The sequence below is a fragment of the Egretta garzetta genome, unplaced genomic scaffold (assembly GCF_000687185.1).
Source record: "Egretta garzetta isolate BGI_Z169 unplaced genomic scaffold, ASM68718v1 scaffold50, whole genome shotgun sequence".
Lineage (NCBI taxonomy): Eukaryota > Metazoa > Chordata > Aves > Pelecaniformes > Ardeidae > Egretta > Egretta garzetta.
The window spans coordinates 2,415,004-2,440,703 of NW_009258613.1; the positions used below are offsets into that span (position 1 = coordinate 2,415,004).

Consider the following 25,700-nt stretch of genomic DNA (forward strand, 5'->3'; position numbering starts at 1 on the left):
CACACGAGGTGCACTAATGCTTGCCCATTGATGCAGAAAGTGCCAAAGCCTGGAGATGTCCTTTCTAGTAATTCCCAATCCTTGTTTTCCCCTTCAATTCTTCCCCTCCCCAAAAAGCTTATTTTCTTCACCAACCTATCAAAGCTTAACACTTAGGTGACAAAATGCTAGGCAAACAGGAAACATTATTTAGTCATCTAAGATTATCCAGATTTTACATGCAGTTCAAAATACCTAGATCCACAAGACTACACACCAGCATTGAGGAGGGAAGTGCATCTCCCCACCGCTGGTACGAGGAGCCAAACTGGCAGCCTGATCTGGAACGTCATTTCTGGCGACTGTACCGAGCCACCAACATGGGTAGCCAGGATCCAGGTTCTTCAGCAACATCCACTGGGATCTACAGGGACTGCACAAAGTTCTTTCCCCAAACCCTTCACGAGTAACACGTCTGGGGACAGGGAAGCAGCACAGAGCGTAGAGCAATAACCCTGAAGCACACCAGGCTTAAAGCAGCGGGTTAGACTAGGGGTTACTGGCAATGAAACAGCAGAGTTTTCACTATATAAAATTTATAAATTTATTTTTTTGTAAAAATCCAAAGAGCACGAAGACATCTCACTCAAAATACTGGTAAATCAAACCACACTTAGAAAAATGAAAGCTGATTTTATTATCTTATCCACAGCCAATCATTTGACATGAACATGCATACGTAATTTTGCTACGCACACACCACAGTTTAACGTTAGTTATTAAAGGTTAAACATACAACATACATCCTTACAAAAATGAGTCAAAATGCAAACGTAACTTTTAAACAAAACAGTTTTTACTCATTTAAAAAAACCTTTGTGTTGGGTACCATTTTGTACAAACACAGTTAATTTAAACAAATCTGCTTTTAGTTTCCTCATGGTTGCACATGAAAATGAGCTGCAATAGAAAATGAAGTCATCGAGGGATTTTTAAATAGCAGAAGTAGGCAGTCTTGCCATGCAGAAGAAGCAATATTAAATATTAGTTTTTCAAAAAAAGAAAAAAACCACAAGTTTAAAAATATTTAGTTCAAGTCACAAATCTTTCCCCAGTACAGAGAAATCCAAATGCAACGCATAATTAGCTGCCACATAGGATGGCTGTTCTGAAAAGTAGAAATACTTTCCAGAACTGATAATTTTCATTGATTTGGCACAGAAAAGAAGTCTGAGCTTACTTAAGAACGAGAAAGTGATTAAAAAAAAAGGGTAAACAGGAAGAGAGAAAATAAAAAGCAAGAATGAACGAGATAGTAGTTGCAATCACTAAAAAGAAAATCTGTGCATCTCAGTCATTGCAGAATACTGTCTGTCTACAGCAGGAGCAAATTCCAGGTAATTGTTATTGCAACATGGATTTAATTTGCTTGGAGGTAGTCTCATCATTCAAATGCTTTGTTGTGTACCTAAACACAGAAATAAAAAAAATCAAGTTGAGAAGAGCATAGATGCTATTTTACTGCAGCGTAACAAATATGTTATTTCCTTGTTTATGGCTCAACCTGACTACCAGAGTAAAACCCTCAGCCACCAATCATCACCCGCTCCACGGTTACCAAGTACACAAGTCAGACATGCAGATCAGAAAATGCTATTATCGGTCAGAACTATAACCCAACAGCTACGCACCGAGGGGAGTTAAAAACAAGCCTCAGCTGGATGTTGGCTTTTGGGCTCATGGGCCAGTTTATAGTAAACTCCTGTTGCCACTTGTGATAGGTTACTATCAATAAGATTAACTCTGAGCTCTCTGTCCATAGGAAACATCTTCAAATAAAACACAGCTTCAGAAACTTTTCTTCAGAACTTCCAGTGACCAAACCTCTTTAAAATCCCACAATGAGAATAGATTTAATCCCCTTCCAGCCTAATTTCCTGTTTAGTTAAGTAACTGTGCTGCTAAAACTAAAGAGTATGCACGTGTGTATTGCAGCCCCTCTCCCCTTCAAAATACTCTAGGATATTAGCACATTTTTCAATCACTACAAAAAAAACTTAGTCATCTCTTACTTTAAAAGAAAGTACTGTATATCCTCGACGCTGGCTTCTTTCTGTGATTAATTTTCCTGATCTTCCTTCCCTAACTGCAATCTAAAAGTCAGTAAAGACTTATTCTGTAACTTATATTTAACATGTGAAATTAGCACTTCCATTGTTACCCACAACTGCAGTGGTATTTCAGTTGTTCACTTTAATATACCATGACATTTTGTATTGGAAATGAGTATCAATATAGGTTTCAGTACTTCTTGGTAATTTATACTTTCCACAATCAAGAGGCCTAAGGTTTTCTAAAATTCTGAAGAGTTATTGCACTTGGTATTCTGCCCAGGTGAAAAAGCTGAACATTACTGCAATACTTATATGAATTTCAAATTGTAAACAGCTGATCTCCCTCTAAAATCCATATCACCTCCCATTTGCTTTTAAGACACAATATCTATCTCTTGAGAAAACATGAGAACTTCTAACAGTCCTCCAGAATCAAAGACTTGGATTTGGACTTAATTTCTCATGACATCATCTTGAATCTGCTTTCACCACACATTCACATAGCAGCTCACCTCTGCATCTCTTCCTAGCAATTCCAAATGTGATTTAAATATCCTACCCAAATGAGATTTAAATATCCTACCCAAATGAGATTTAAATATCCTACCCAAATGAATAATCAAAGGTATGAAACCAGGACCATTAAAGCATGCATGCATGAAGTAGGTTGGTGCGGCGAGAGGTCAGCATGACAGCATGGTCTGAACTTACACTACTAACCACAAAGCAACACACAACGGAGTGAGAACCTGAACAACACTTTCCATGTACTTTAATAGTGTCAACCATGATGGGGAAAAACGGGGCATCAGTAAAGGCTGCTGTTTGTTTGCAGCTGCAATCACAGTAAAGTAGTCAGGAAACAAACGCTAATACTAGCATTTTCCCCTCTGGAATCTTGTGTTTTTACCAATCGCCATCCAGAAGACTGATAGTGTCCAGGAGGTTCAGAGATGAACAACAAAATGATTTAGGCATGGAAATACTTGCATGAAGTCTCAAATTAAGCTCAGATATTTTTTTTTTCTTTAGCTAATAGTATGAAAAAACTTTGCAAGTGAAGCTACTTATAATACCACATTATTTCACTTCTTACCACACCTTAACACAAAAAAAGAGGGCAAATGAAATTATAGAATCATAGAATGTTTTGGGTTGGAAGGGACCACTAGAGGTCATCTAGTCCAACCCCCCCGCAGGAGCAGGGACACCGCTAACCAGATCAGGTTGCTCAGAGCCCCATCCAACCTGGCCTTGAATGTTTCCAGGGATGGGGCCTCCACCACCTCTCTGGGCAACCTGTGCCAGTGTTTCACCACCCTCATTGTAAAGAACTTCTTCCTTATATCTAGTCTAAACCTACCCTGCTTCAGTTTAAAACCATTACCCCTTGTCTTGTCACTAAAAATTAAAGCAGTTTCACTACAGATAAGAAAACCAAAGTACAACTGCACAGTTCCAGGCAAGACAAATGAAAGCGTCCACATTTCAAAGTGAGTGCATGAATAATAAAACCCAGTTACTTCATCTGCCTATCACATTTTCACACTACTTGCCCCTTTGGTGCTGGACACCCCCACGAAGAACGTGTTAGCAATGTCAGGTACAGCTTTATGACCCAAATTAGCAGTTTTTAGGTTCCTATATAGAACTGTTTTTCTTTACCTCTCTAATTAATGGGGCAACTTCTGGTCTCATCTATTCTACAGCTGAAACAATGAGAATCTTGCCTTAGTATCTTGCTATAAATACTTCATGAAAGAGGAACAATTTCTAGTTACATACCAAAAAACCTATCTGCCTTAGGTAGCTGAAGCTACCTGTGAAACCATGATCACATGAAACTGCTCTTATATTCTACTAATAACAAATAAAATCATTAAGCCACGGTCAAACCACACACATCTGAGGATATGGGCAATGCAAACTAATTCAGCCATTTCTTTAATAAGCTGGCACAAGTCACAGTGTGTGTGCTGCAGCTGCTCATTTGCTTGTTTGGTAGTTCCAACTGTGATCACAGTTAACTTCTAGTTAGCTTCCAGTATGTGTTATACTTTTTCCATCGGTTTTAACTGCAGGTACAATGTCTACTCTGTTGTGCTCACCTCTGCAGACTCACTCTTAGCCTGCATACAGCTAAAGTATGCAAAAAGTTATCTTAGAATGAACAACTGCAACTTTACAACCTAGCTTTTGAAACACAGCCGCTTCACTCTTCACACAACCCTGTCTCAGAACAGGTTGGAAAGAAGCCTGTATTCTTTTTTTACCGGTAACACATTCACCTTTTACCGGTAACACTGAATACTTCATGGCTGAAGGAATTGCCCTGGACAATTCATGAAAATTCACATTAAAATATTTCAAATAAAAGGCTAAGCGTACCTGAGAGCATTTAGAAGGCCTTCTACACTGTTAGGAGGCTGGTCTTTAAGAACTTTGATGCATCCTTTCATCTAGGAGTTAAAAAAAAAAATACACTTTTTTTTTTCATGTTAATACCTTCTAAGTTTACAGAAGTGTTTTATATTCAGTTTGTCAGAGAGAAAAAATATTTTAAAATTGCAGCAGTATAAAGACATTTTCCTGACATTAGAAAGGAATTAAGCTTTCAGTATCACATTTTCTTATGACAGAATGGCTTAGTTACTTAAAAATCTCCAAATCTTTAGACAATGCAACTGTGATGTCAAGCTCTGCTTTATCGACCTAAAAAAAGGAACTGTAAACAAGAACCTTTATCAGAAATCCATTAAGAAAGCGTACATTCAGCCAGTGAAATAACAACAGACTGTAGCTAATACAATGAAGTAACAGTCCACTTGAAACAACCACAAAGCAGCATACAGTGACAGCATGTATTCCATAGGCTTACTATCAAACAACAGCAGAAAGTTAAAAGACTTGAAGACTGGTGGATGACGCTTTTTACAACCTAGCTTTTCACCAGGTAGGGAGAAGCAAGCTAGATGCTGCTGTTATTTCCAGTCATTCTGATTTGGACCTTTCAACACAAGCACTGTTTACAGATATTTCAAGACACTACCAGAATTCCATCAAAACATATTTTTCATGGCCTCACAATGACTATTTATGTGTCTGAAGGCCTGGTTTGTATTTCTCACTACTTACATATATGGTTTGCTAGCAGCTACCATTACTCATTTAGCATCAATCCAAACTGTACGTATGCTACTAGAGCCTGGAGGACAGAAAAGGAGCCTACATACGTATAACTTAACTACTCAAAAGATTATTTAGTAACAATAAACTTACATCAATTTTTGAAGTTTTGGCAAAAGCGCCCACCGGATGCACGTGGTCATAGAGTATGATGACACCCACCATTACCCTCAGACAGAATGATACTGTTTCCTCATTTGTAAACCTGCTTCTATATTCACTGTAATTTAAAAATGCAGATTATTATCCATCAAATACAAGGTAACAGTACATACTAGCAATGCCCAAAATAGCATTAAAAGAGGAAAATCCTACTACAAATCCTCAGAGGGGGGGAAAAAAAAAACCCACCCACAACCAAACGAAGCAAAAACCCCAAAACCCACCAACCCCACAAACTTTTGAGAGTTTTCCATTTTCCCTTCAATAACCTGCCTACAAGTCAGGTCACTGCTTAGAAAGCATTATCTGGAGATTAACAAAGATTCTCTCAAACCTAAAATAGCACCTTGCTGCTACACCATTTCAGGTATATATATACACATATATTTTTTTAAGAAAAAAAAATTAAAACAATACATACTAACTTTGCTTTCAACACTTCCTACTCTTTTCCCCACCACCCTCTAATATACATGCAACCCGAACTTCTGACTCGGGGCAGGGAGGAAGGGGCAAATAAAAGCAAGATTAATCAACAATGCTGAGCTACTTTTTTGAATGGGACAGACCATTCCTGAGAAGGATAGGAATATAAATGTTTGGAGCTCTTAATGTGCTCCAAAACAAGTGTACTGTGGTATTTGGACAGAAACTAGTTTAAGTAAGACATACCTCACACCTGGGTAATTTTACTGATAGGAAACTATTTAGAACCCAGAAGAAACAGATAAAACACCAACGTTTAGTTTGACTCTTTGTTCATACTCTCAGCGCCTCTCACATTTAGAGCGGACAACAGACTGCCTTCGTGCCTAGAAGTCATCTCATAATTCCCCAGACAGGGTCGCTGTAATGTTGTTACAGCCACCAGCGAAGCCAGCTTGCCAGGAGGTACCATCCAATGTGTTGCCCATAACCCCTCTTTCAAGAGGCCCTAGGCAATCACGCTCAAATAGTGTATTTTCCTGAATTATACATGAGAAAACCATTTATAAAGAGTGCCAAGAGGTTGTCTAGCTTTCATAGCCATTCTATTTTTAAATATTAATATGTTCAGAAAAGTAGACCGCATGATTTGCATGGCTAGCAAAATGAGACAAGTCAGCTCCATGTCAAGGTAAACAACTAAGTTGGTAAAAAGAAAACACCACAGCTCCCAATTACTCCAATTATATTTCTTTCACTTTATGCATCACAAATCATATCTAAAATACAGGGATGATTCATACGCAACACAAGCTCTGTTTATACTCACGGGGTTTCCAGCATGACCCTGCACACACTAGCCATGGTGCTTAAGCAATCTGTAGTATTCTCTATCGGTAAATTTTTATTCTGCAGAAGAAGATAAACAGTTTCCAATTCAATTATTGTGAAACATTACACTACAAACCCTAAATTAAACCAGTGGCCTGCTGGCATTCCTCCTCCTAGAGGAATTAAAAACATCAACACAACTATAGTAAGATGGGTAGCGTTGCACTGTTTTTTAAAAATGTTACAACACAGATTAGCATCTTACAGAGCAAAGTCTACCAGACGGGTTTTGCTTGCTTGTTTGTAGTTAAAGAAATACACCCTTGACACTATTGACTTTTGGGAATTTTTAAAGGAATCATCTAACCTGCTCTTTAAAGACAGAAATTTCTGTAGCCAAATACATGCATCTGCTGCAATAGTAAGCCTTAAAATTGTTGCAGATAAACATCTCAAAGTAGTGTAAAATAAGCGGCCATTTTTCTCAAGGCATTTCAAATGTAATACAGAACTTACGAAAAAACATTAAAATACAAATGTATCTTTCCATTAGTCATGTATGTACAATTATTTTTTATTAAGAAATAGTGTGTATTCTTTGCATGTAAGACAAAAATCACCACAGTTATCAGAAGAGAAGCACAATACTTGTAGTGACTGGACTTTACCACTAATATTTAAGAATAAATAAGGGATGCATCAAAATGTTGGAATACTTTTCCAGTTCAGGTTCCTCCCCTCTTGTGGAATAACGTAAGCATACTTGACTTTACACAGTGAAACAGAAGTGTCTTGGGAGGGAGAAAAGGAAGCTACATTTAAATTCTGTTCCCTACTTCAAGCACAGAGAATCAAGCTGTTTCCTTTTCAATTTTCTGAAATTTCTGCTCTAAACCACCACCAAAACACAGGCAACAAACATACTTACCTCTCCCACCGCTCTCCTTGAGGAAAGCCATTGCTACCAGTGCTGTAATGCTATCCAGTAACTTTTTGTGATGCATCCACAAGGTGGCTAGCTGAGGCTCCAAAAACCAAGTTTGATTTCTAGATGCCAGATTAAGCCTGCTAGAAGAGTTTCATGTTCCAAAATGATGTCTGGCCCTGCAGCGCTTTAAGTACATTATCCAAGCCATGAATTTGTCCTCTTACCTCTGACACAAACTTTGTTGTAGCATCACTTAAGGTTTTCAACATCGGCGTTGCTTCAGCATAAAATAAAGACATTCTGTTTGCCAACTCGTTATTTACTTCATTTTCTCCCTCTGCCTATAAAACAGAAGGAAAAAAGAATGTAGTTATTCCGTACATGAAAAAGATAAGTGGTAGCGTAAGATTACATTTCATCTCATCCAAGGGTTACCTACTGGGACATTGTTAATCCTCATACGGCTCAGAGTTCTTCTATAGTAGCTGAAGTCGTTCTGTATAGCAGGATTTGTCATCTATATAGATATATAGATAGATAAGGACAAGTTTTCATAAAATATAATACTGAAAACAAGAAAATATTCACCCTTCTGAAGTAAAAAGGCCTGTGACATGTCAGGAAGTGATGTGCAGAACACAAAGCTTTCTCGTTAAATTCTCAGATTTTTCAGAACAAGATCTAACAAGAACAAGAAAGTAGTAGTCTCCTAAATAGGAGTTTGAAATTAGTAGGTTGAAAGAAAGGGCTTTTCTAGTTTGACTAGAAATTGCAGACCAGCAAAATAATTTCATTTCAGCTTAGTTATTTGCACATTAGCAAGAAAATAGCTGGACTATGGGTGTGCACATACTAAAAGCAGCAGCAGCATTATCCCAAGAGATATGCAATTCAGATGAAGAAACATGATTAATATGAACTGAAATATAACAACTGCCTCAAGCTAATATGGTATTTCATCTGCTTTCCAGCTTAATCTAACTCTAGGTCATGCGAGCAAGCCGAGCATAGTAGATACCCAAATATCTACTGCATGCTTTATTCTAGAACAGAATAAAACAACCCAGACTGCTTCAGTAAGTAAGACTCTTTCTTTTTGCTAACCTGCGTGCTTACAAAATTACAAGAAGTTCTTACCTTGAGCTCATCAAATCGGAGTGTAAAGTGAAGAATTTCTGCAAACTGCTTAGCAAGAGCCTGCTCTCGCTCCAGGTGTTGCGTTGGTGAATATGGAGTGCTTGTCAGGGCTCCCAACAGGCCTCGCAATCCTGCCTCTTAAATGAGAGAAGTGTGTTTTGCAATATATAACTGCACCTGCTTCTTCTATCTCTATTGACTGATACTCTGCATGCTAGACTTAAAATATACATCTGCCAAAATACATGGTAGTTAATAATAACGGGCCTCGATGAATTGCTTCTATCTGCCAATGTTACCATATTTACTTACAAACGGCTATAAAGACTAAGTCTAATCAGCACTGACAGCCATGAAAAAACTTCTTGAAAAGCTTTATTCAAGCTTTGCCTGCGACTTGTTTAAAACATATTTCAGTAATCTGTTAGCAGACTGCAGCCTTTAAGATAACACAGAATTCAGGAGGTACATACTTATCAGCAAAAGTCTTGCTTTATTTGATTTTAAGATAAACTTATAATCCAATTTCCTGCTCATCACCTTAAGAAAAATACCTCACCTCTTTAACAAAACAGAACTTGCTTGCAAAAAGCTTCCATTTTTTGAGCTCATTTTTTCATGAGCTATGCTAATAACTGTCTAAAAGTGAGGTAACAACAGAAAGTTTGTGAAAACACAAATCAAGTCTAATAGGTTTTATTATCTTAGACACAACATCAGTCAAGCTGGTTTTGTAAGAGGCATGAAGTGCCATCTTAAGTATTGCACCTGCATGAATCAAGATCAGGCATTTCCACAGACCAAATTACTTCTGCTATTTGTGTGGAATAATACAGTCACTTTTAATTATTCTTGGTATCAGAAACATTAACAGAATTCATTCCTGATGAATTAATCTACTAATTTTCAAAATAATCAACTCATTAGTGCTTTCCAGAGTTACTGACAGCGTAGAGAAAGAGGATTACAAGAACGCTCCCATTCTCCCTCTCTCCTCCCAGGTATTCACTGAAGCAAACTTGCTCTCACATGCACAAAGATGGTACGCAGATATAAGATCCAACCCAGTGTATGGGAGGAATCTATGCAATATGAGCTTTTATTTACTAACAAGGGGTTGACTTAGATGTGAACACAGCTGTATATGCCAAATGTACTAATTAATGACGACAAAAATCCAAGTTAATATCACTCTGCTTACCTAGTCTTTGCGAAAATTCATAGAATTTCTTTAGTTTGCCTACTAGTGGAACAACTGCACCCCATGCCTTCTCTTGCAGCTTCTCATCATTGGGATGCTGTATTGCCTTAAATTAGAAAAAAGGGGAAAAATGTATGCTTAGATTAAGAATAACTGACACACTACTAAAAAAAATTATGCAGGGCAATTGTTTGAGGCGCTAGTAGCTAAAAATTCTATCTACTGAGAAGTTTCCAGTTGAAACACAAGCCTGAAACACTAACCCATGTCTGTTCCAAAAAGCTCTAAATACTTGTGTTGAAAATAAGTACCCTGAGTAGGAAAGCAACTTGAAAAGAGTATAAAGAAATTGTTAAAAATAAAGCTACTCAAATAAGGAAGTTTACAGAACCAGATCTAGTTAACCAAAATCAACAACTTTATTGGGGTACCTCCGAGCAAAACAGTTTAGTGATCAAAGCCTCATCCTAATGTTGGTATCTATCATCAATTTCTGAATTTGCAAAGAAAAAAAAAAAACCCACCATAAATTTGCTGTGAAATTCATGCTATTACAGCAGGAACATTTAAGCATAATCATCAACATGAAAGCAACACCATGTCTTGGTAGATAACAGAGCTTTGAGGTGTATATTCATAGACCTTCTCTTTACAGTAAGCTTCCCAGACAGATAAAGCCCTAAATTCAGCCTCTCCAGGTTTTTAAGATAGAAACTAGACTACTTAGCAACTAAAAATTACTAAGGAAACAGAAATAAAAATGCTCATAACTCTCCCACTGCATCTTCACAGTCAACTCCTTGATTCCAAATATCTGTTTCAGTTAACCCCGGGCTGTGAGTTGCAGCACACTCCTCTCTGGTCCCTAGGAAGTTTCATTCTTGCGATGTCTACCTCCTCTCAGAAGCATCTCTCTTCCCTCTCCATGGGAGCTGTAGGCTTCATTGATGAGACACACATTCCTGCCAGACCCTACAGCTTCTCCCTGAACACGCTCCTTCCTTGAAGAACAAATAAGCTATCTCCCTTCCTAAGGGTTTTGAGTAACAGTTACCCTCTCTTAAACCTACCTTATGCATTCAACAGAGACTGGATAAAAACCCATGGAACTTTAAAGTGGAATGGCTCTGAGTACCTCAAATTCATCTAGAGTGAGCAGAGACTCCTCCTATGTACTAGCATTTCTTAAGAGTACGCTACAGTAACGCCTCACTTTAGGAGCAAAGTAGCCCCGTTGCTGCATCTGAGAAAGAAGGGAAGGGGGTTGAGAGAGTATTTATTCAATCTGTTCTTAAAAGGTAAAGGAAAAATGGAGTGGCACACTGTAAAGAAACTTTGCTTCTGTTCCAAGCATCTACTTCAGTAAATAAAAGCCAATTAAAAGGGGCTGAAAATGAGATGTCTTTTGTGTTAGGATCACATCAGATTTCTTCAATTAGCATACAAAAAGTTATCAACACTATTCAATATTGCATGGTAGTTATGCCATGCTCTTTCCAAATTCACCACTAACTCAAGAAGAGCTTACGTGGGAATATAAAGAAAAAAAACAATCAATGACACCAATTCCATAGAAAGGTTGAGAAGCATTGTTTGCTATTACATATGTGCATTAATATTATTGAAACAAGCGACATCTGTTTCACTGTTAAAAAGGAACATTCCAGAGCAGACATTCAAGAGAGCAATTTTAATAGACAACATGCTCTGCCAAAACAGCTCCTGCAAGCAAAGTTAAAATCCAGCAGTATTTGGTTAGGATCAGACAATGAACAACCACAGGCTGCGTGGAATCATAACGCTCTAGCTCACCTCTCGTATTTCATGGCCAGCTCCTCTATATGACTGCAAGTCTTCCAGTATTCCTTCTGCATCCTTTAACACTACATTCACCTGATTATAAATTTCCTTTTCAGATTCTGTAGGTTGGGCATCTAAACAGCAGAACATATTAAAAAATATATATATGTATTTTTAACAACAATATGGAATTCAATAGGCACACCATCACCTACGGGACAACTTCTTCATGCAGCAACTCATCAAGAATTTTCATTCTCTGAAGAGCTACTACAAGGTATGAAGAACTCCAAGAGAGTAATTGTATTCATTTTAGTAGTCTTTTAGCTTCATTTAGCATCCCCAAAATTCACCTAGAATCTATCTTTCCTGAATTATTTAAAATTGGGTTAAGAGAGGAAATACTGACAAATCACCTTTCTGACTATCACATCAATTTCACCTTAGAGTGCCGTACCAGCTCAATGGAAGAGACTTAGGTAAGCACTCAAAAGACACACTCACTGCCGAGATTACAGGAGGTCTTCATGTCTACTCTTATCTAGAAACACTGCATCAGATTATTTTCCATCTTCCTTGCGTCCCCTTTTACTGGTTGGGGAAAGAACCGTATCTTTTACTTCTCTATATATTTAATTCTCAAAACATATTCTTTATTGCACTAATTGCAAAATCAGAGTTGAGAACAAGAAGATCTAGTGTAAATTTGTTCTCTTTTTCCCCTCTCTCCTCTTTAAGGATATATGCTGTCTCCAGTTTTTCTATAATTAGCTGAAAACTTTCCAAAATTGTATTTGATCATTTCAAAAAGCTACACATACATGTTTAAAGAAATGTCATTCAATGAGAAGTATGTTTTGAGAAGAATCAGCAAAAGGCTTTAGCCTTTAAAAACAATCATCTAGTACAAATATCTCAGATCTGGTTTACCTGATACAAGATCAATATTTCTTCTAGAATTCTTATGGAAGCTAAGCTATAAGGTTAGTTCCTTTTAGACTGATATAAAGAAAAAAATTAGTTAGTTACTGAAGCTGCTGCTGAAGCTCTTACAAAAAAAACCCCACACCAACAAAAAACCCAAAAAACAAACCCCAAACCACTTCTCTGTTTACATGGGCAAAATATTTTATAAAATAAGTATCAGGATATTTTAATCTAGGATTTCCAATGCCAAAAGTCAGGGTATTTCAGGGTATTAACAATAGATTCTTTTTTATAGTGACAAACAAAAGCTATCTACAGATAAGATAGCCTCATCATTTTGTGCAGTTTAAAGGGACTAGAAAACATCTTTTAAAAGTGCTTTTTCCATGATCTATATGTAAAACTCCCACTAACAGTGATGGAAGTTAGGTACATACTTACATGATAAAGAAAAAAAAAAAAAAAAAAAAAAAATCACAATTTCCTAGTGTTACACACCAGAAAAAAAACCATCAGAAAACAAAGTTTGTGTGAGGAGAAAATAAGTTCCACATGCATTGCCTGTCTGGATTTTGCTGTAGTTTTTGCATAGTACTTTAATTTTTATGGTTTAATGCATAGAGAGTGGGCATTATCAGCAAATATGCCCATATATAGACCTTGCAACAGTTTAGCTCTGATGTTTTGAGAACCATCAAGAATTAACATGGGTGAAAAAAAGCTGGTCACTCCTTTAAAAAAAAAAACCAACAAAACCAAAAACTCTAAGAGCACCACATTGATTAGGCATTGAGTAAAAGTGGCCAGTGTTTCAGATCATCACAAAGGTCACATTTATAATTTTGAAAGCTGCTGAAGACTGCTGTAAGAAATGAAGACAAAAAAATGAGAGAAAAGAGCAGACAGGTAAGCACCAGTTGACTGGCAGCAGTTCATGCACAAACATGAAATGCTATAGTGAAATACAGACTAAAACATGAAACTCTGTAGCATTCCAGATTGTGTTATTAAATAATGCAATCAAGACTTGCCACTTGGATCGTCTTACACTGAGCACATCTCTTCCCTGTTTAATTTTTCATGCCATTTTTTCTTTACCTTCTCTAGTAAGGACAGTTCAATACTCAATGGGGGGTGGAGGGGCACAGCAGAAGGGCCCACAAGAACTCCTCTTCATTTTGAAACCCACCGACAAGCAGAACAGATGTAGTACCATGACCTTCCAAGTTTAGAAATTAAAATCATCTTCCAGATACAAATTAATGTGGTCTTCACTGAACAGCTGGCTATGCAAGTCAACACCTTCAATACCCCTATTAGTGTGTTTCACTTAGGATGCAATAAGCCAACTACTGTATTTCATCTCCTTAAGATGTTCCAGGAAACCTAAAACAATGGTTTATACTTAAATTTGTTGGGGTGGTGGGGTTTCTTTGGGTTTTTTGCTTGTTTGATTATAACAAACTTACAAATATACATTTTTTTAAATCCAGTAGGCACTATTTCTTTTGGTGTGTATTTTATTTTGGTGCACCTAGTCCTCTCCAACAGAAGAAAGCTGTAAACCTGATTTGTCCCAACTAAGTTCCTCTCCCATCTCTAATTCTTCTGCACCTAGAAAAGAGCTCAAATTTTAAAAGTAAACCTAAATTCTTTTATATTCACACTTCACAATACATTTAGGATGTATTAGGATAGATTTAAAAGGCACAGTATAGAAAATCTTCAAGCCCTAGTGCCAGCTGGTTCGGAGCAATTAGTTTATTTGCTTCTCAGAGCAGGTTAGAGCACTGTATTCTGAAAGCCCACCACAGATGGCGAAAGAAGGAAAGGTTCCTCCTTCTAAGCGCTGCTGTAATCTTGCATAGATGGAGGTAGCATTCCCACATACCAGTATGTACCCGAGGACTCAAGCTACGGGACTTTCACTTGAGAATCACTAATTGTAGAACCTGTTTTCCTCAATGTGGAGTGCACAGAGCAGGAAAGGGAGCTGTACTTCTGGAGTTAGTCTTGACAACTAAGGAAAAGCAACCACTAATGCCAGGCATCCAAACAGCAGGCTGAAGGAGGCATACAGTTTCAGGGATTTCCCCTTTCCCCTTCATGGATGTAAATCCCTGCTACAACTTTATGAGGCGGCTTTGCCTTTACCTGGCCACATTTTCCATAGAAAGAACAAATCCAGTAAGCACAGCACAGCTCATTGAAATGTTCCGAGGTCAGATATTGCTGCCAAGGCAGCCGACCGCTGGTTATTCAGGACAACTTTCCCATTTTTAATCTAATATTAAGAAAAGTGAAGGCTGAGGTCCCTCAAGTAAATAGGGAGTTCATCTTTAATTTTAATCAGAACAGTACTACACTAGATGCAATATACATTTAGAGTTCAGAAAGCTCACACGATAACGTATTAAAGACAAAAGAGTAGACTTGAAACAATATACAAACACTGTTATGTGAACTAAATGCTATGGAAGTATGACAACATATTGCATGGGGGGAACACACACATTTAGTGACTATTTAAAAAAATATTTGGCTAGCCTACAACTAGTGCGGAGAGAAATTTGGGGTTAAAAGTTTATGCTGCACAGCAAACACTATTTAAACTGAGATTTTTCCCAGGGAAGAACACATCAAGTCATCTGAAACTGGCTGGGACAAAACTCACAAGCAAGGGAGAGAAAAATCCCAGACTGATGGAGATGAAATAATTTATTCATCTCTATCATCATTACTATGGAGAATGCTATCTTTGTGGCTCCTCTGAAACCTAGCCAAGTTCTTTGGAGGTCATGCAGAATACTTTCAGTGCTAGCTTGAGATCACCATCTGCAACCCAAAGTACTCTGTATTTCAGCTACTATTCAAATCAGAAAATTTGGAAAGGATTTGCACTGTGACAGTAATGACACCAACATGAAAGTTGAGCTGTAAGTTTCCCACGTTGTAGGTGGCTGTTTTATGTTAACAATACTGTCCTTAAAGCTGTGCATTTTCCTCTGCTCACGTTAAAGTGGCACTGCAGAGACTTTAGTAGAATACTTAAGACAACTATTTGTTTCAAATAGTGAATGACCAAAGAAAACGTAAGTTTAATCAGTGTTAAGGCAAGGAAAAGCCTTTATAAGCTCATTATATCATTTATCGGGACATTTTTTGCATGTATTCTGATAGTCAGTTACAAAAATCTCTGGAATCTAGCACCAAGATAAATATCTGGGGGGGAAAAAAAAAGGCTCCAAAACTAGTCTAAAACCTTTCTAAATTTGGAGTTTGTATCCCTATAAAACTCTGTGGACATTAGATTTTTAGCTCTTTATAGTACTGTGCAAGAGCTGTTTAACTAGCCCGTTCACTCCAAAGATACATACGGATTTAAGAACAAAGTATTTCAAACTGTATTGTATTGGGCCAGGCGTAACACAGAATTGGCAAATTTGTTTTTAATACAGAGCTTACTTGCTCTTCCACATAAAAACACAATGTTAAGTATCACAAGATTAAGTGCCAAGTCTTGAAGAAAGATCTTGACTGTGTCAAAGCCAAGATCCTGTCAAGGCAAGCTATCTGAAACAGAGTAGAAAGAAGCATGGATACACAGTATAGCAGCAGGAACAAATGCAGGATAGGGTCCAAAATGAATAAAGAACATTTTAACAATTCAGCCATAATATAAGTCACTTAATTTGACTGCATATGTAAACATTTCGTGTCAGCAACCTGCTTACTCTCATGCCAAATCTTGTTCATGCTCAAAACATGCACTTTAAACCAAAATTGATAGCTAAAGAATCAATAGGGTTCTTTTAAAAATAGCAACACTTTTTATTGCAATTGATTTTAGAATTATGCCTTTTGTATCCAGCTAACTTCAATTTCATTTAGTCCAATAAAATGGTATTTGCAGACTAAGCTGGAGCTCCACAACTCCAGTATTCTCCCGTATCAGTTCTCCCTACTTCACTAAGCTGTACCTATTTCTGATGGTATGCAAGATTTGAAATGGTTTTAAACGAGTTTTGCTTTCTGATTTTTTGAACACAGCCCTTTATTATCTTCCCTTTATGAGTAACTTGTACGGCTACCATCTTCCAATAACAATATATTCAGAAGAGACAATTGATAAAATCAACAGTATAGGCAAAGGGTTTAGCAAAGTTTTAACTTTAAATGTCACTGAAGCAAAAACATATTTCTCCAAGCATTTGCTTTCACATCAGAACTAATATAACCAATTGCTACTGTTTCATCAAACACAACTAAAAAGTAATTTGGGGGAACAAAAGAAGAAATAGTAAATCTCAAATTATCCATGTCACAATACCTCATCAATTTCTTTTGTTATGCTACTCCGTTGTATTTTATTATGTGGACAAAATGTATTTGAACATCAGTTTTCTTATTTTATGCTTACTTATGTGCAGCTGAGAAAAGCCACAGCATATCCCAAAAGAAAGTAGGTAAACATGCGCAGCAGCAGCCAACAACACTTACCTGCCATTCTTAGGCTATATTATATCATGCAACAAAAACTAAAAGCAGAAATATGTGAACCTTCCAGAAGGCTTGGCATTGATCAGACACGCTATTCACCTCTTCTTTTCAAAAGCAGTTTTGTCTCTATATTCTCTGACCCTCCTTTTAAGGAGGGACGAGGTTAACTGTCAGATTTCAATGCCAAATCAAATGAGGTTCACATATACACCTTGAACATGATGATGTTGGAGAGCTATGAATAGCTGTTGCCAGCCAATCTGCACATGCAGCATTATTCAGTATGCAGTGGCACACTCCAAGAGAAGAAAAGAGAATTGGGTTTCATATTCAGTCTTTCCTTTAAGGTGCATGTATCTCCTTGCAATTTAAGTAAGTCTTCAAATAATTCAATTTCTTTTTGAATTTTGATAAAAAGCAAAACAGAATTTTGGTTTAAAACAAGAATCGTATCAGATTCCAACAGTAAAATACAATTTGAAAGCCTTCCCTCCAATAAAGATTTTACATTTTAGAAACTGAGGTTATTTTAAAACACATTATTGCTTTCTACAAAAGTTTGCTGAACAATTATCCATAGCTCAGGCATGCAAAGCTGTTAGAAGGATGGCAAAGTGAAACCATACATTTAGTACATGACAAATGCAGTCTACTGCAGGCAAAGAGTAATAGATATATAAAATCATCATCTCACTTTCAAAATCAAGGAAAAAATTTGGCCCCTGCTCAAGGTCTGTGCATGTCAAAACTTTTAGAAGGTTCCCCATGTTAAGGTACCTGCCAAGACAAGAATGAGAGAAAAGAAAATTTTCTTTTTACAAGAAGGAACAGCCCAAATATAGTTGATTGAAGCAGTGGGGGAAAAGAAGACCAGAGAGTTCCATCAGGCACGAACCCGTCCTTCAGGCTGCTGCCCTGATGGGTGGAGGGAGACCCCACCTCCAGGACATACAGCTGGTGATCCCAGAGATGCAATGCAGCTTTCCTGTAAGAAGTGACTACGTCACCGACATCTTCACAGCCGCCCCTTTGGAAAGGGACAGAACTCCAACTGAAGGCATTGCCAGTGACTAATTCTGTCCCGGTACACCATAGCACCAGTGTCCTGAGCAGGAGTACCATGTTGAGGGCTAAGTACCGCATTTGCAAACATTGGCATGGTAGCCATGCTACAGATTTTCACCTGATGGGACAACAGAAGGAAACAGCTTTAATTTTCTCAGCCCTCATAATTTTATCAGAAAGTCATTAGAGAAAACTGCATCAAGAGACATCATTCCAGTGTGCAGAAAATGCTAATGCAAGTATGCCACAGATCTTTTACACAAGTTGCCTAAAACATTTGTGAAGCTCTGACAATTCCACTTTGGACTTCCGGATGTAAAAAATACACATTAACTGCACCATGAATGACCCAGCCAGGATCAGGAATGATTTAGTACTCACTCTTGATAAGACAGGATTACAGTGAGAAACTGCTCAGCACAGATTACTAAGGCATACTGACAGAATTTTTTATGATTACTTGATTTGCAGGCAGATGGATGGACATCACTGACCACAGAGACCCAAAAATGACTAAGCACATGGAAAGAAAAAATTTACACAGTAGCATGATGGTGGCTTGGCTACTACTGGAGGGGGGGGTGGAAAAAAGGAATGGAAAAACCACATGCAACTCTTTTTCCAATTGCAGATGTGCAACTGAGTCCCCTAGCCTTCACTGCAGCAGGTATAAGCAACCCTACTGTTACCATTTTAAAATGCACCAGCTGTGAAGGGCCGAGAGACTTACTTTCAAAATCCAAGAAAAAATGTGCTGCATTGTGGTCTATGTCCCTGGTTAGCACCTTAATGAGATTACCCATGCCAGCAAACCTAAAAATAAAAATGGCAAAATAATTAAGTTCCAATAACCATTTCCTATCTTAAGTACACGCCTGGGGCTCACCGGAGCAGGGCTCCCATTGGGTTTTGCACACTGGATTAATCACCTTCTGGTGGTAAGTAGAAGACGTGTACTATACACAGCGCATTTCCACTCCCCTTCTTCTCAGAGAGGAGTGATTAATGAAAAAATTAAGTTATAGCTTTGACAAAAATACTGGCTCTTTTTCAGCTTTGTTTAATACATGTAAAGTATTATGTTATGTATGAGGACTGAGCAATTGTTTTGCATAACGGCAGCAACCCTTAGCCAACAAAGCCATTTTTGCTTAGGACAAAAGCAACCTCAAATTGAACTGGTGTAATCATAAGCCTGATTTTTAGCATATCTCCACAATCCAAAACAAATTTCAGAAAGCCTCTTAGTAGTAGTCATCTGTGGCCAATGAACAGTTTTTCCCTGTCAAATCACATAAAGCGACAAGTTAAATGCGTTAAGACTTTTCCAAAACCAGGAGATAATCAAGTTTCAACAGTTCTTCTCATGTTTGCTGTCACATCCCAGCTAAAAGAAAAGTGGAAGAAAAATTAAATAGTGATTAATCTAGGTCAGAAATTAATGAAACAGTATAAAACGTTAGCATAAGTTTCAGAAATCAATACCTTCAGTAGGACTACGAAAACTGCACTTCATGACAAGGCACCTTTTCAAGGAACCTCACACGTTTTAGAGAGGCTGGAAACATAAACTTAAAAACCTGAATGCCCTGAAATATCAGTTCATTGGAGTGCTGCTGCAAGACAAACACAAGACACTACCCAAAAACCTGATTTCAAATTATTTAAGAATAAGTTCTCAACAGTCTGACATGTGGATTCAAGCATAAAGATCTAAAAATCAAGTTTCAAATTAGTGTAACTATACCAACTTACCAGTGTATGCGTGTGTGTCCGCCCCCCTTTTTTTTTATTTCTAATTGGAGGGACGTAGCACAACAGTAATAATTATTAATTTATTTATTCAGAATCAAGAAAACTGAAGCAATGTGAAGTCAGAACAAATTGTCTGGCAAAACTAATTTTCAGAACCTGTGTTGCTAGATTTCTTTGAGTTCCGTAAGAAAATGCAACTGGTATGTGAGGGATAAGCAGACTAAGAACAGCACAAGATCCACAAGATTCAGCAGTAAATCACAAAATTAACAAAAGCTAGAGAAGAAAGTGGGAATTAATCCCCAATTGTTGAAAATTACTCAGTCTTTGCTCCAACAACTAATTACACTAGGCTTTGCTCCAACAACTTCCATAGAACGACCACACAACAGTTAAAAATGTAGATTTTTAGAAAAGCAACTTTGAGTATAATCCAACTGATCACAATGGATTCTGCACATAGAACCTCTTCACTGGGTGTGTGCTTGCTTTTTTTTTTTTTTGCACATTTAACTTTCTTCTTTGAATGCCAGAAAATGCAAGTCCTGCTTCCTAAGCATTTGAATTTCTGTTTTCTGGGAAGTCTGATCAGATTTCCAAGCCTCTGAGAAACACCCATTATTTAAGGAAGTTTTAAATTAGGGTGTCCAGTGTAGACACTTATCTTAAAAATTAATCCATCAAAAGGCGTTTCTCAGAGAGGCAGCTTTGCCAGAGCTTTCTATTCCACAGCTTAGTGAATGCTTCAAATGCTACACGTGCACCAATGCTGTGTAAACAAGCACCATCAGAAGGCAGAGAGACTATTCTTCCGTATCTTGCAAGCATGTTCTGTAACACAGGACTGAAAAAGCCACTTAGTCCACTCCCTAACAACGCGGACATTCATAATCTGGAAAAAGCTGGAATACAGAAGCATTCTTTAACAAGTATTTTCAACGGGGGCAATAAAAAGCCAAAAGCGCAAGCCATCAAATGCTGATCATGTCTGTGGATTCAGATTAAAAACCAAACCTCGATGTCAGAACAGTGAAATACAGGTAAATTCCAACTTTAACAAGCAAGTAGCAAATACATAGCAGTAAATGGTGCTGCCTGAAGAGAACTCTAGCTATACCTACAATCACTGCCACGCTGCAGCTCTTCAGCTGCACCATCCCCTCCTCCACCAAAATATTTTCAATACCTCAAGTAAATGCCTCTACATCGGTTTTGCCTTTGTTTTGATATTAACCAGTCTCCTAAGAGTTGACAGGGTCATGAATGTGGTTTAAATATCGGATAACGTAGCTTCTGAAGGTCAGAGTAGGGGCATGCCTATAGGTTTGAAATATTTTGAAGATAAGTTTACAGAAGAGCATATAGCCACTGCAGAACAGATTGTTTAATTGAATCCCTACCACTTCCTAAAATGAGTAGGGGGTCGGGGACCCAGTTTTGCAATACAAATACCTTCATTAAGAGCTTCATCCCTCAGAAAAATTTGCCAGTATGAATATAGGGTTTCTTTCCTGGGAGCGAGTTTAACAAATAGAGAAGCACAATAAAAGGTTTGGCACTACAATGAAACAGTAGAGGTGAAACAAATTCAAGCAGAAGATGCAACTGACCTCAAGGTAACAGTTCAGTGAACAGCCTCTCTCAGAAAAGGAGAGAAATTGAAGATGATGAGAACGGATTAATTCAACTTCAACAGCAACAAGATGACACCGTGTGATACAGGAATACATTTCAATTTACATGAATACAAAGCTGAACGAACACTTGTCCGTAATAAAGTTCGTAACAGACCTCCTCCCTCATGCATTCAGCATACTGAAAAAAATCTTGGTGAACTTTGGTCGTGTCACAGTGTCACATACAAGATACGTGACCACATTTGCTTTCTTCGCAGAACATTCACCATATATTCAGTTTTTATGGAGTGAATGGGAATCCAGCAGAAGCTGGACAAACACGTTATTGTTGAAACTTGTGTCAGGATGAATTTTAACAGTTACTCAAGGATCTCGAGTATTCCTTAACACCAGGGGATTTGCTATGTTTTAAGAACTGTGAAAATGACTATTCCTCCAAGTTGCAATCCAAAAAGTCAGACTTTAAGAAGCTAGAAAAAGAGCTTGAAAACTCAATTTAGACAAAAGTTGAGATGATATAATTGGTCTAGCATTTCTTGGGAAGATACTTTCTCCCTCCTTAGCACTGAAGGTAATGAATGCAAGATCCGACAGAGACGATTTTACTCTTCTGGTGATGCTAAGCACTAGTTTCTTCTCTGAAACAGCCTTCTAGAAACGAGACCATGGTGTCACAGCATAGAGCTTCCCAGATGCATGGAAGCAGCTGTAGGTCAACATGCTCAGGTTAGATGGCTTCTTGAGGTTATTTTGCTTCAAAAGATATACCTAAGCAGCAAGAGGAGCTGACCTGTTGCATGCAGATGGAACCCTACAGGAAAACTGACCTTTCTGTGAGGCTGCCATGCCAGAATACCTGTATCAATCTAGAGGAAAGCAACCTAGCTCAGAGATGCCTCAGGCTCCTGAAAGATCCAGATTTACTAGAGATTCTGTTTTTGTTCAGGATGGTTCATCATCTACATTTCTGCTGGGCCCAAAACAAATGAAAGAAGGTCCATGACTGTCTCTGATCATAGAATCATTAAGGTTGGAAAAGACCTCTAAGATCATCAAGTCCAACCATCAACCCAACACCATCATGCCTACTAAACCACGTCCCAAAGTGCCACATCTACACGTTTTTTTGAACACCACCAGGGATGGGGACTCAACCACTTCCCTGGGCAGCCCGTTCCAATGCTTGGCTGCTCTTTCAGTTAAAGACATTTTTCCTAATATTCAATCAAAACCTCTCCTGGCACAACTTAAGTCATTTCCTCTCATCCTATTGCTTGTTATTTGGCAGAAGACACCAACACCCACCTTGCTACAGCCTCCTTTCAGGCAGTTGTGGAGGGCAACAAGGTCTCCCCTCTGCCTCGTCTTCTCCAGGCTGAACAACCCCAGTTCCCTCAGCCACTCCTCATCAGCCTTGTGCTCCAGACCCCTCACCAGCTTCATTGCTCTCCGCTGGACATGTTCCAGCACCTCAATGTCCTTCTTGTAGTGAGGGGCCCAAAACTGAACACAGCATTGCAAGAGGCAGTGTCACCAATGCCGAGTACAGGGGCACAACCACTTCCCTGGTCCTGCTGGCCACATTATTCCTGATACAAGCCAGGATGCTGTTGGCCTTCTTGGCCACCTGGGCGCACTGCTGTCGGTAGACAGCAAGGTCTGTACACACCTCCATACATATCGCCTTTGCCGGTAAAGCACGTAACACTCATCAGCTGCAGTACTCCACAGCTAGAAAGCTGGAATTAAACCACCAGCAGACACACAGAGAGCACTGAGCACAGCATCAGCGCACCTCCCTGGGACCACGGAGGTGTTAAGGTCAAGTCCCTGCTGTATTTAGGCATGACAGGGATTTAAAAAGAACTCTAATATTCAAGGTAAGCATCCTGGCTATTGTATAGTTTGGTTGTCTTACTTATAAAATATATAATAATAATAATATTAAATATTAATACTATTAAAGATGATAAAAACCCACATGTAGTAAAAAACCAAACAGTCTACAGAACTAGCCATTGCAGTCATCCTCAGGGACCTCTACTGCTATTTGTTGCCCTTAAACATCACTGTAGTTCTATGATAGTTCTAGGAAGACTTATCTTGGTAATTAACCCACCAATAGTGGCACACCCGGTTGGTACTGATTTATCAAGCACTCTCTTATGTCCTTGAAAGTCCACAACTTCAGCTGAAGTAAGTAGGATTACTGTTTTAGAAGTCAGATGCGGTTCCAGTTAACTAGCCCTGATGTTGAGCTATCGTTGTCTAGTCAAGAACATCTTCCAGCACTATCTGTATCCTTCTTGAGCGCATTACCACTTTGGTCACCCCCAACTCAAGATTTGAGCCTACATAAAGACCAAAGCCAACAACTTTACTACTACTAAAGACCAAAGCCTGCTAGTACTGCCTGAGTTTCATATTCTACAGCTGGGCTTTGTCCCAGAGCCAAATAGCTGACAAAGAACATTGACTGGATAGGACTTTTGTGGGTGGCAGCACACCTTTCGATCCACAGTTGTTCCAGTGCTACTGGAACAAAATCCACGCTGAAGCTGTAATCCTTATCAAGAGGAATTTTGCATATTGCAGTCACCAACATCAAAATATTCACATGCCCAGCCTTAAGTACAGTGTAAGTAACTACCTAGTTGTTCCTATACAGCTTCAGATTGTTAACCTCTGTCCAATTTTTTTTGGTATTCTCTTTCAGAATAAATCACGCTTCAAAACTTGCAAACTGGTTTTTCTCCCAGGGGGGTCTTCCTGATTTTAAGATTTTATAGTGCCGCGTCCAAATGTGGCTCATTAGGTAAACTGAGAGTGTAAGGTTCAGTAAAAGCACACTTTAGACCACGGAAGTTTTCTCTTGCCATGAATCCGACATTATACAGTCAGAGCAGAAAAAAAACCACTAGTCTGTCTAAAAACTGACTGTCCCTGTGAAGCTGCCCAGAATCTCTCCTGGCATGCTCTATACTCCCACACAATACTCGAGCCACGTGGAGCAGGTTATGGGAAATCAGAGCGCAAGCCAAGAACATGGTTTAAACTTGACCTAGTTGCAGAGGAAGACATACAGAATGCCACATTTGATTACAATGATTTGGCCCATTACAGCCTTATGGGGTTGTATGATGTTGCGTGTAGTGTCATGATCAGACAAGCGGAAAGCAAAGGCATATTTTCAAAACAAGCCTTGCACGCATGCCCTTCATGCTGAAAACATCCCTGACACATTTCAGTATTTTTTTTTCTCCTAAGCTAAGCCCAGGGGAAATTTAATAGAAATACATGATGCAACTAAATTCAGACAAGCTCTAAAACTTCCCCCTCTCACACCTGAAAGAAAAACTGTACAAGATTTTGCTTGCAACTGGTGAGCAGCTAGCAAACTTACTCTTGAAAAAAAATGTGTTGGCGACCATTGAAGAATGCCTGCTTCAAGAAAACATCAGATCACTTTTTGGAAAAAGCATACTCTACTCCCAAGACTACTTTTAGTAAAGCTTAAAACTGAACAGGGATGTCCAGTGTAGGAAAAACTGTACTCCACAAAAACCTCATATCCATGCTGTGGAGTCTGGAGGAGGAAGGTAAGCATGACGCTATATGGTAAGCACATGTCATGAAAGAGCAAACATTTCTTCCAGGGATTGATTTTTAAATTTTCACGTATGTGTGGCATAAACCTCTGATTCAGAGATATTTTGGTGAAATAGCAAGTGAAAAGTACAGTGTTAAAAGTCTTATAGCATTAAAACATTATAAAGTTACATATAAAAATGTTAAAAATGTTATAACAGTCAGAGAGTTACTACATAAACAAAAACCCAGCTGAATGTCTCCCTATATTTTTCTATAAAAATAGTAATCCTATCAGCCTGGCAATTGTTTCAAGGATTACTGAACAATTTCTGCCTGTAGTATCTAGCCACGAACGGGGCGGCGGGGGGAAGGACAGTGAATAAACAGCCCACATCAGCTGGAATCCAAGGCAGCCCTTAGCAACACATGGTACCACAGGGCGGACAGCCTATAGGATCCAG

General features: G+C 38.4%; 1 protein-coding gene and 1 long non-coding RNA gene across 2 annotated transcripts in view; both read right to left on the minus strand.

Annotated features, from left to right (window-relative positions):
• Positions 1–619: 619 nt before the first annotated feature.
• Positions 620–18,847, minus strand: CYRIB (CYFIP related Rac1 interactor B). The gene is given in 12 exon segments (XM_035903423.1): positions 620–1,447; positions 4,482–4,552; positions 5,373–5,499; positions 6,697–6,776; positions 7,851–7,967; positions 8,066–8,143; positions 8,764–8,900; positions 9,965–10,070; positions 11,777–11,898; positions 17,886–17,968; positions 18,087–18,265; positions 18,267–18,847. Coding segments are annotated over 12 exon segments (1,257 nt in total). The 5' UTR covers positions 18,360–18,847; the 3' UTR covers positions 620–1,383.
• Positions 18,848–19,003: 156 nt separating this feature from the next.
• Positions 19,004–25,700, minus strand: part of LOC118453279 — a 27,031-nt gene continuing 20,334 nt past the window's right edge. Inside the window, exon 3 of the long non-coding RNA XR_004843201.1 lies at positions 19,004–19,069. This is a non-coding gene — a long non-coding RNA (uncharacterized LOC118453279). The remainder of the gene's footprint in view (positions 19,070–25,700) is intronic.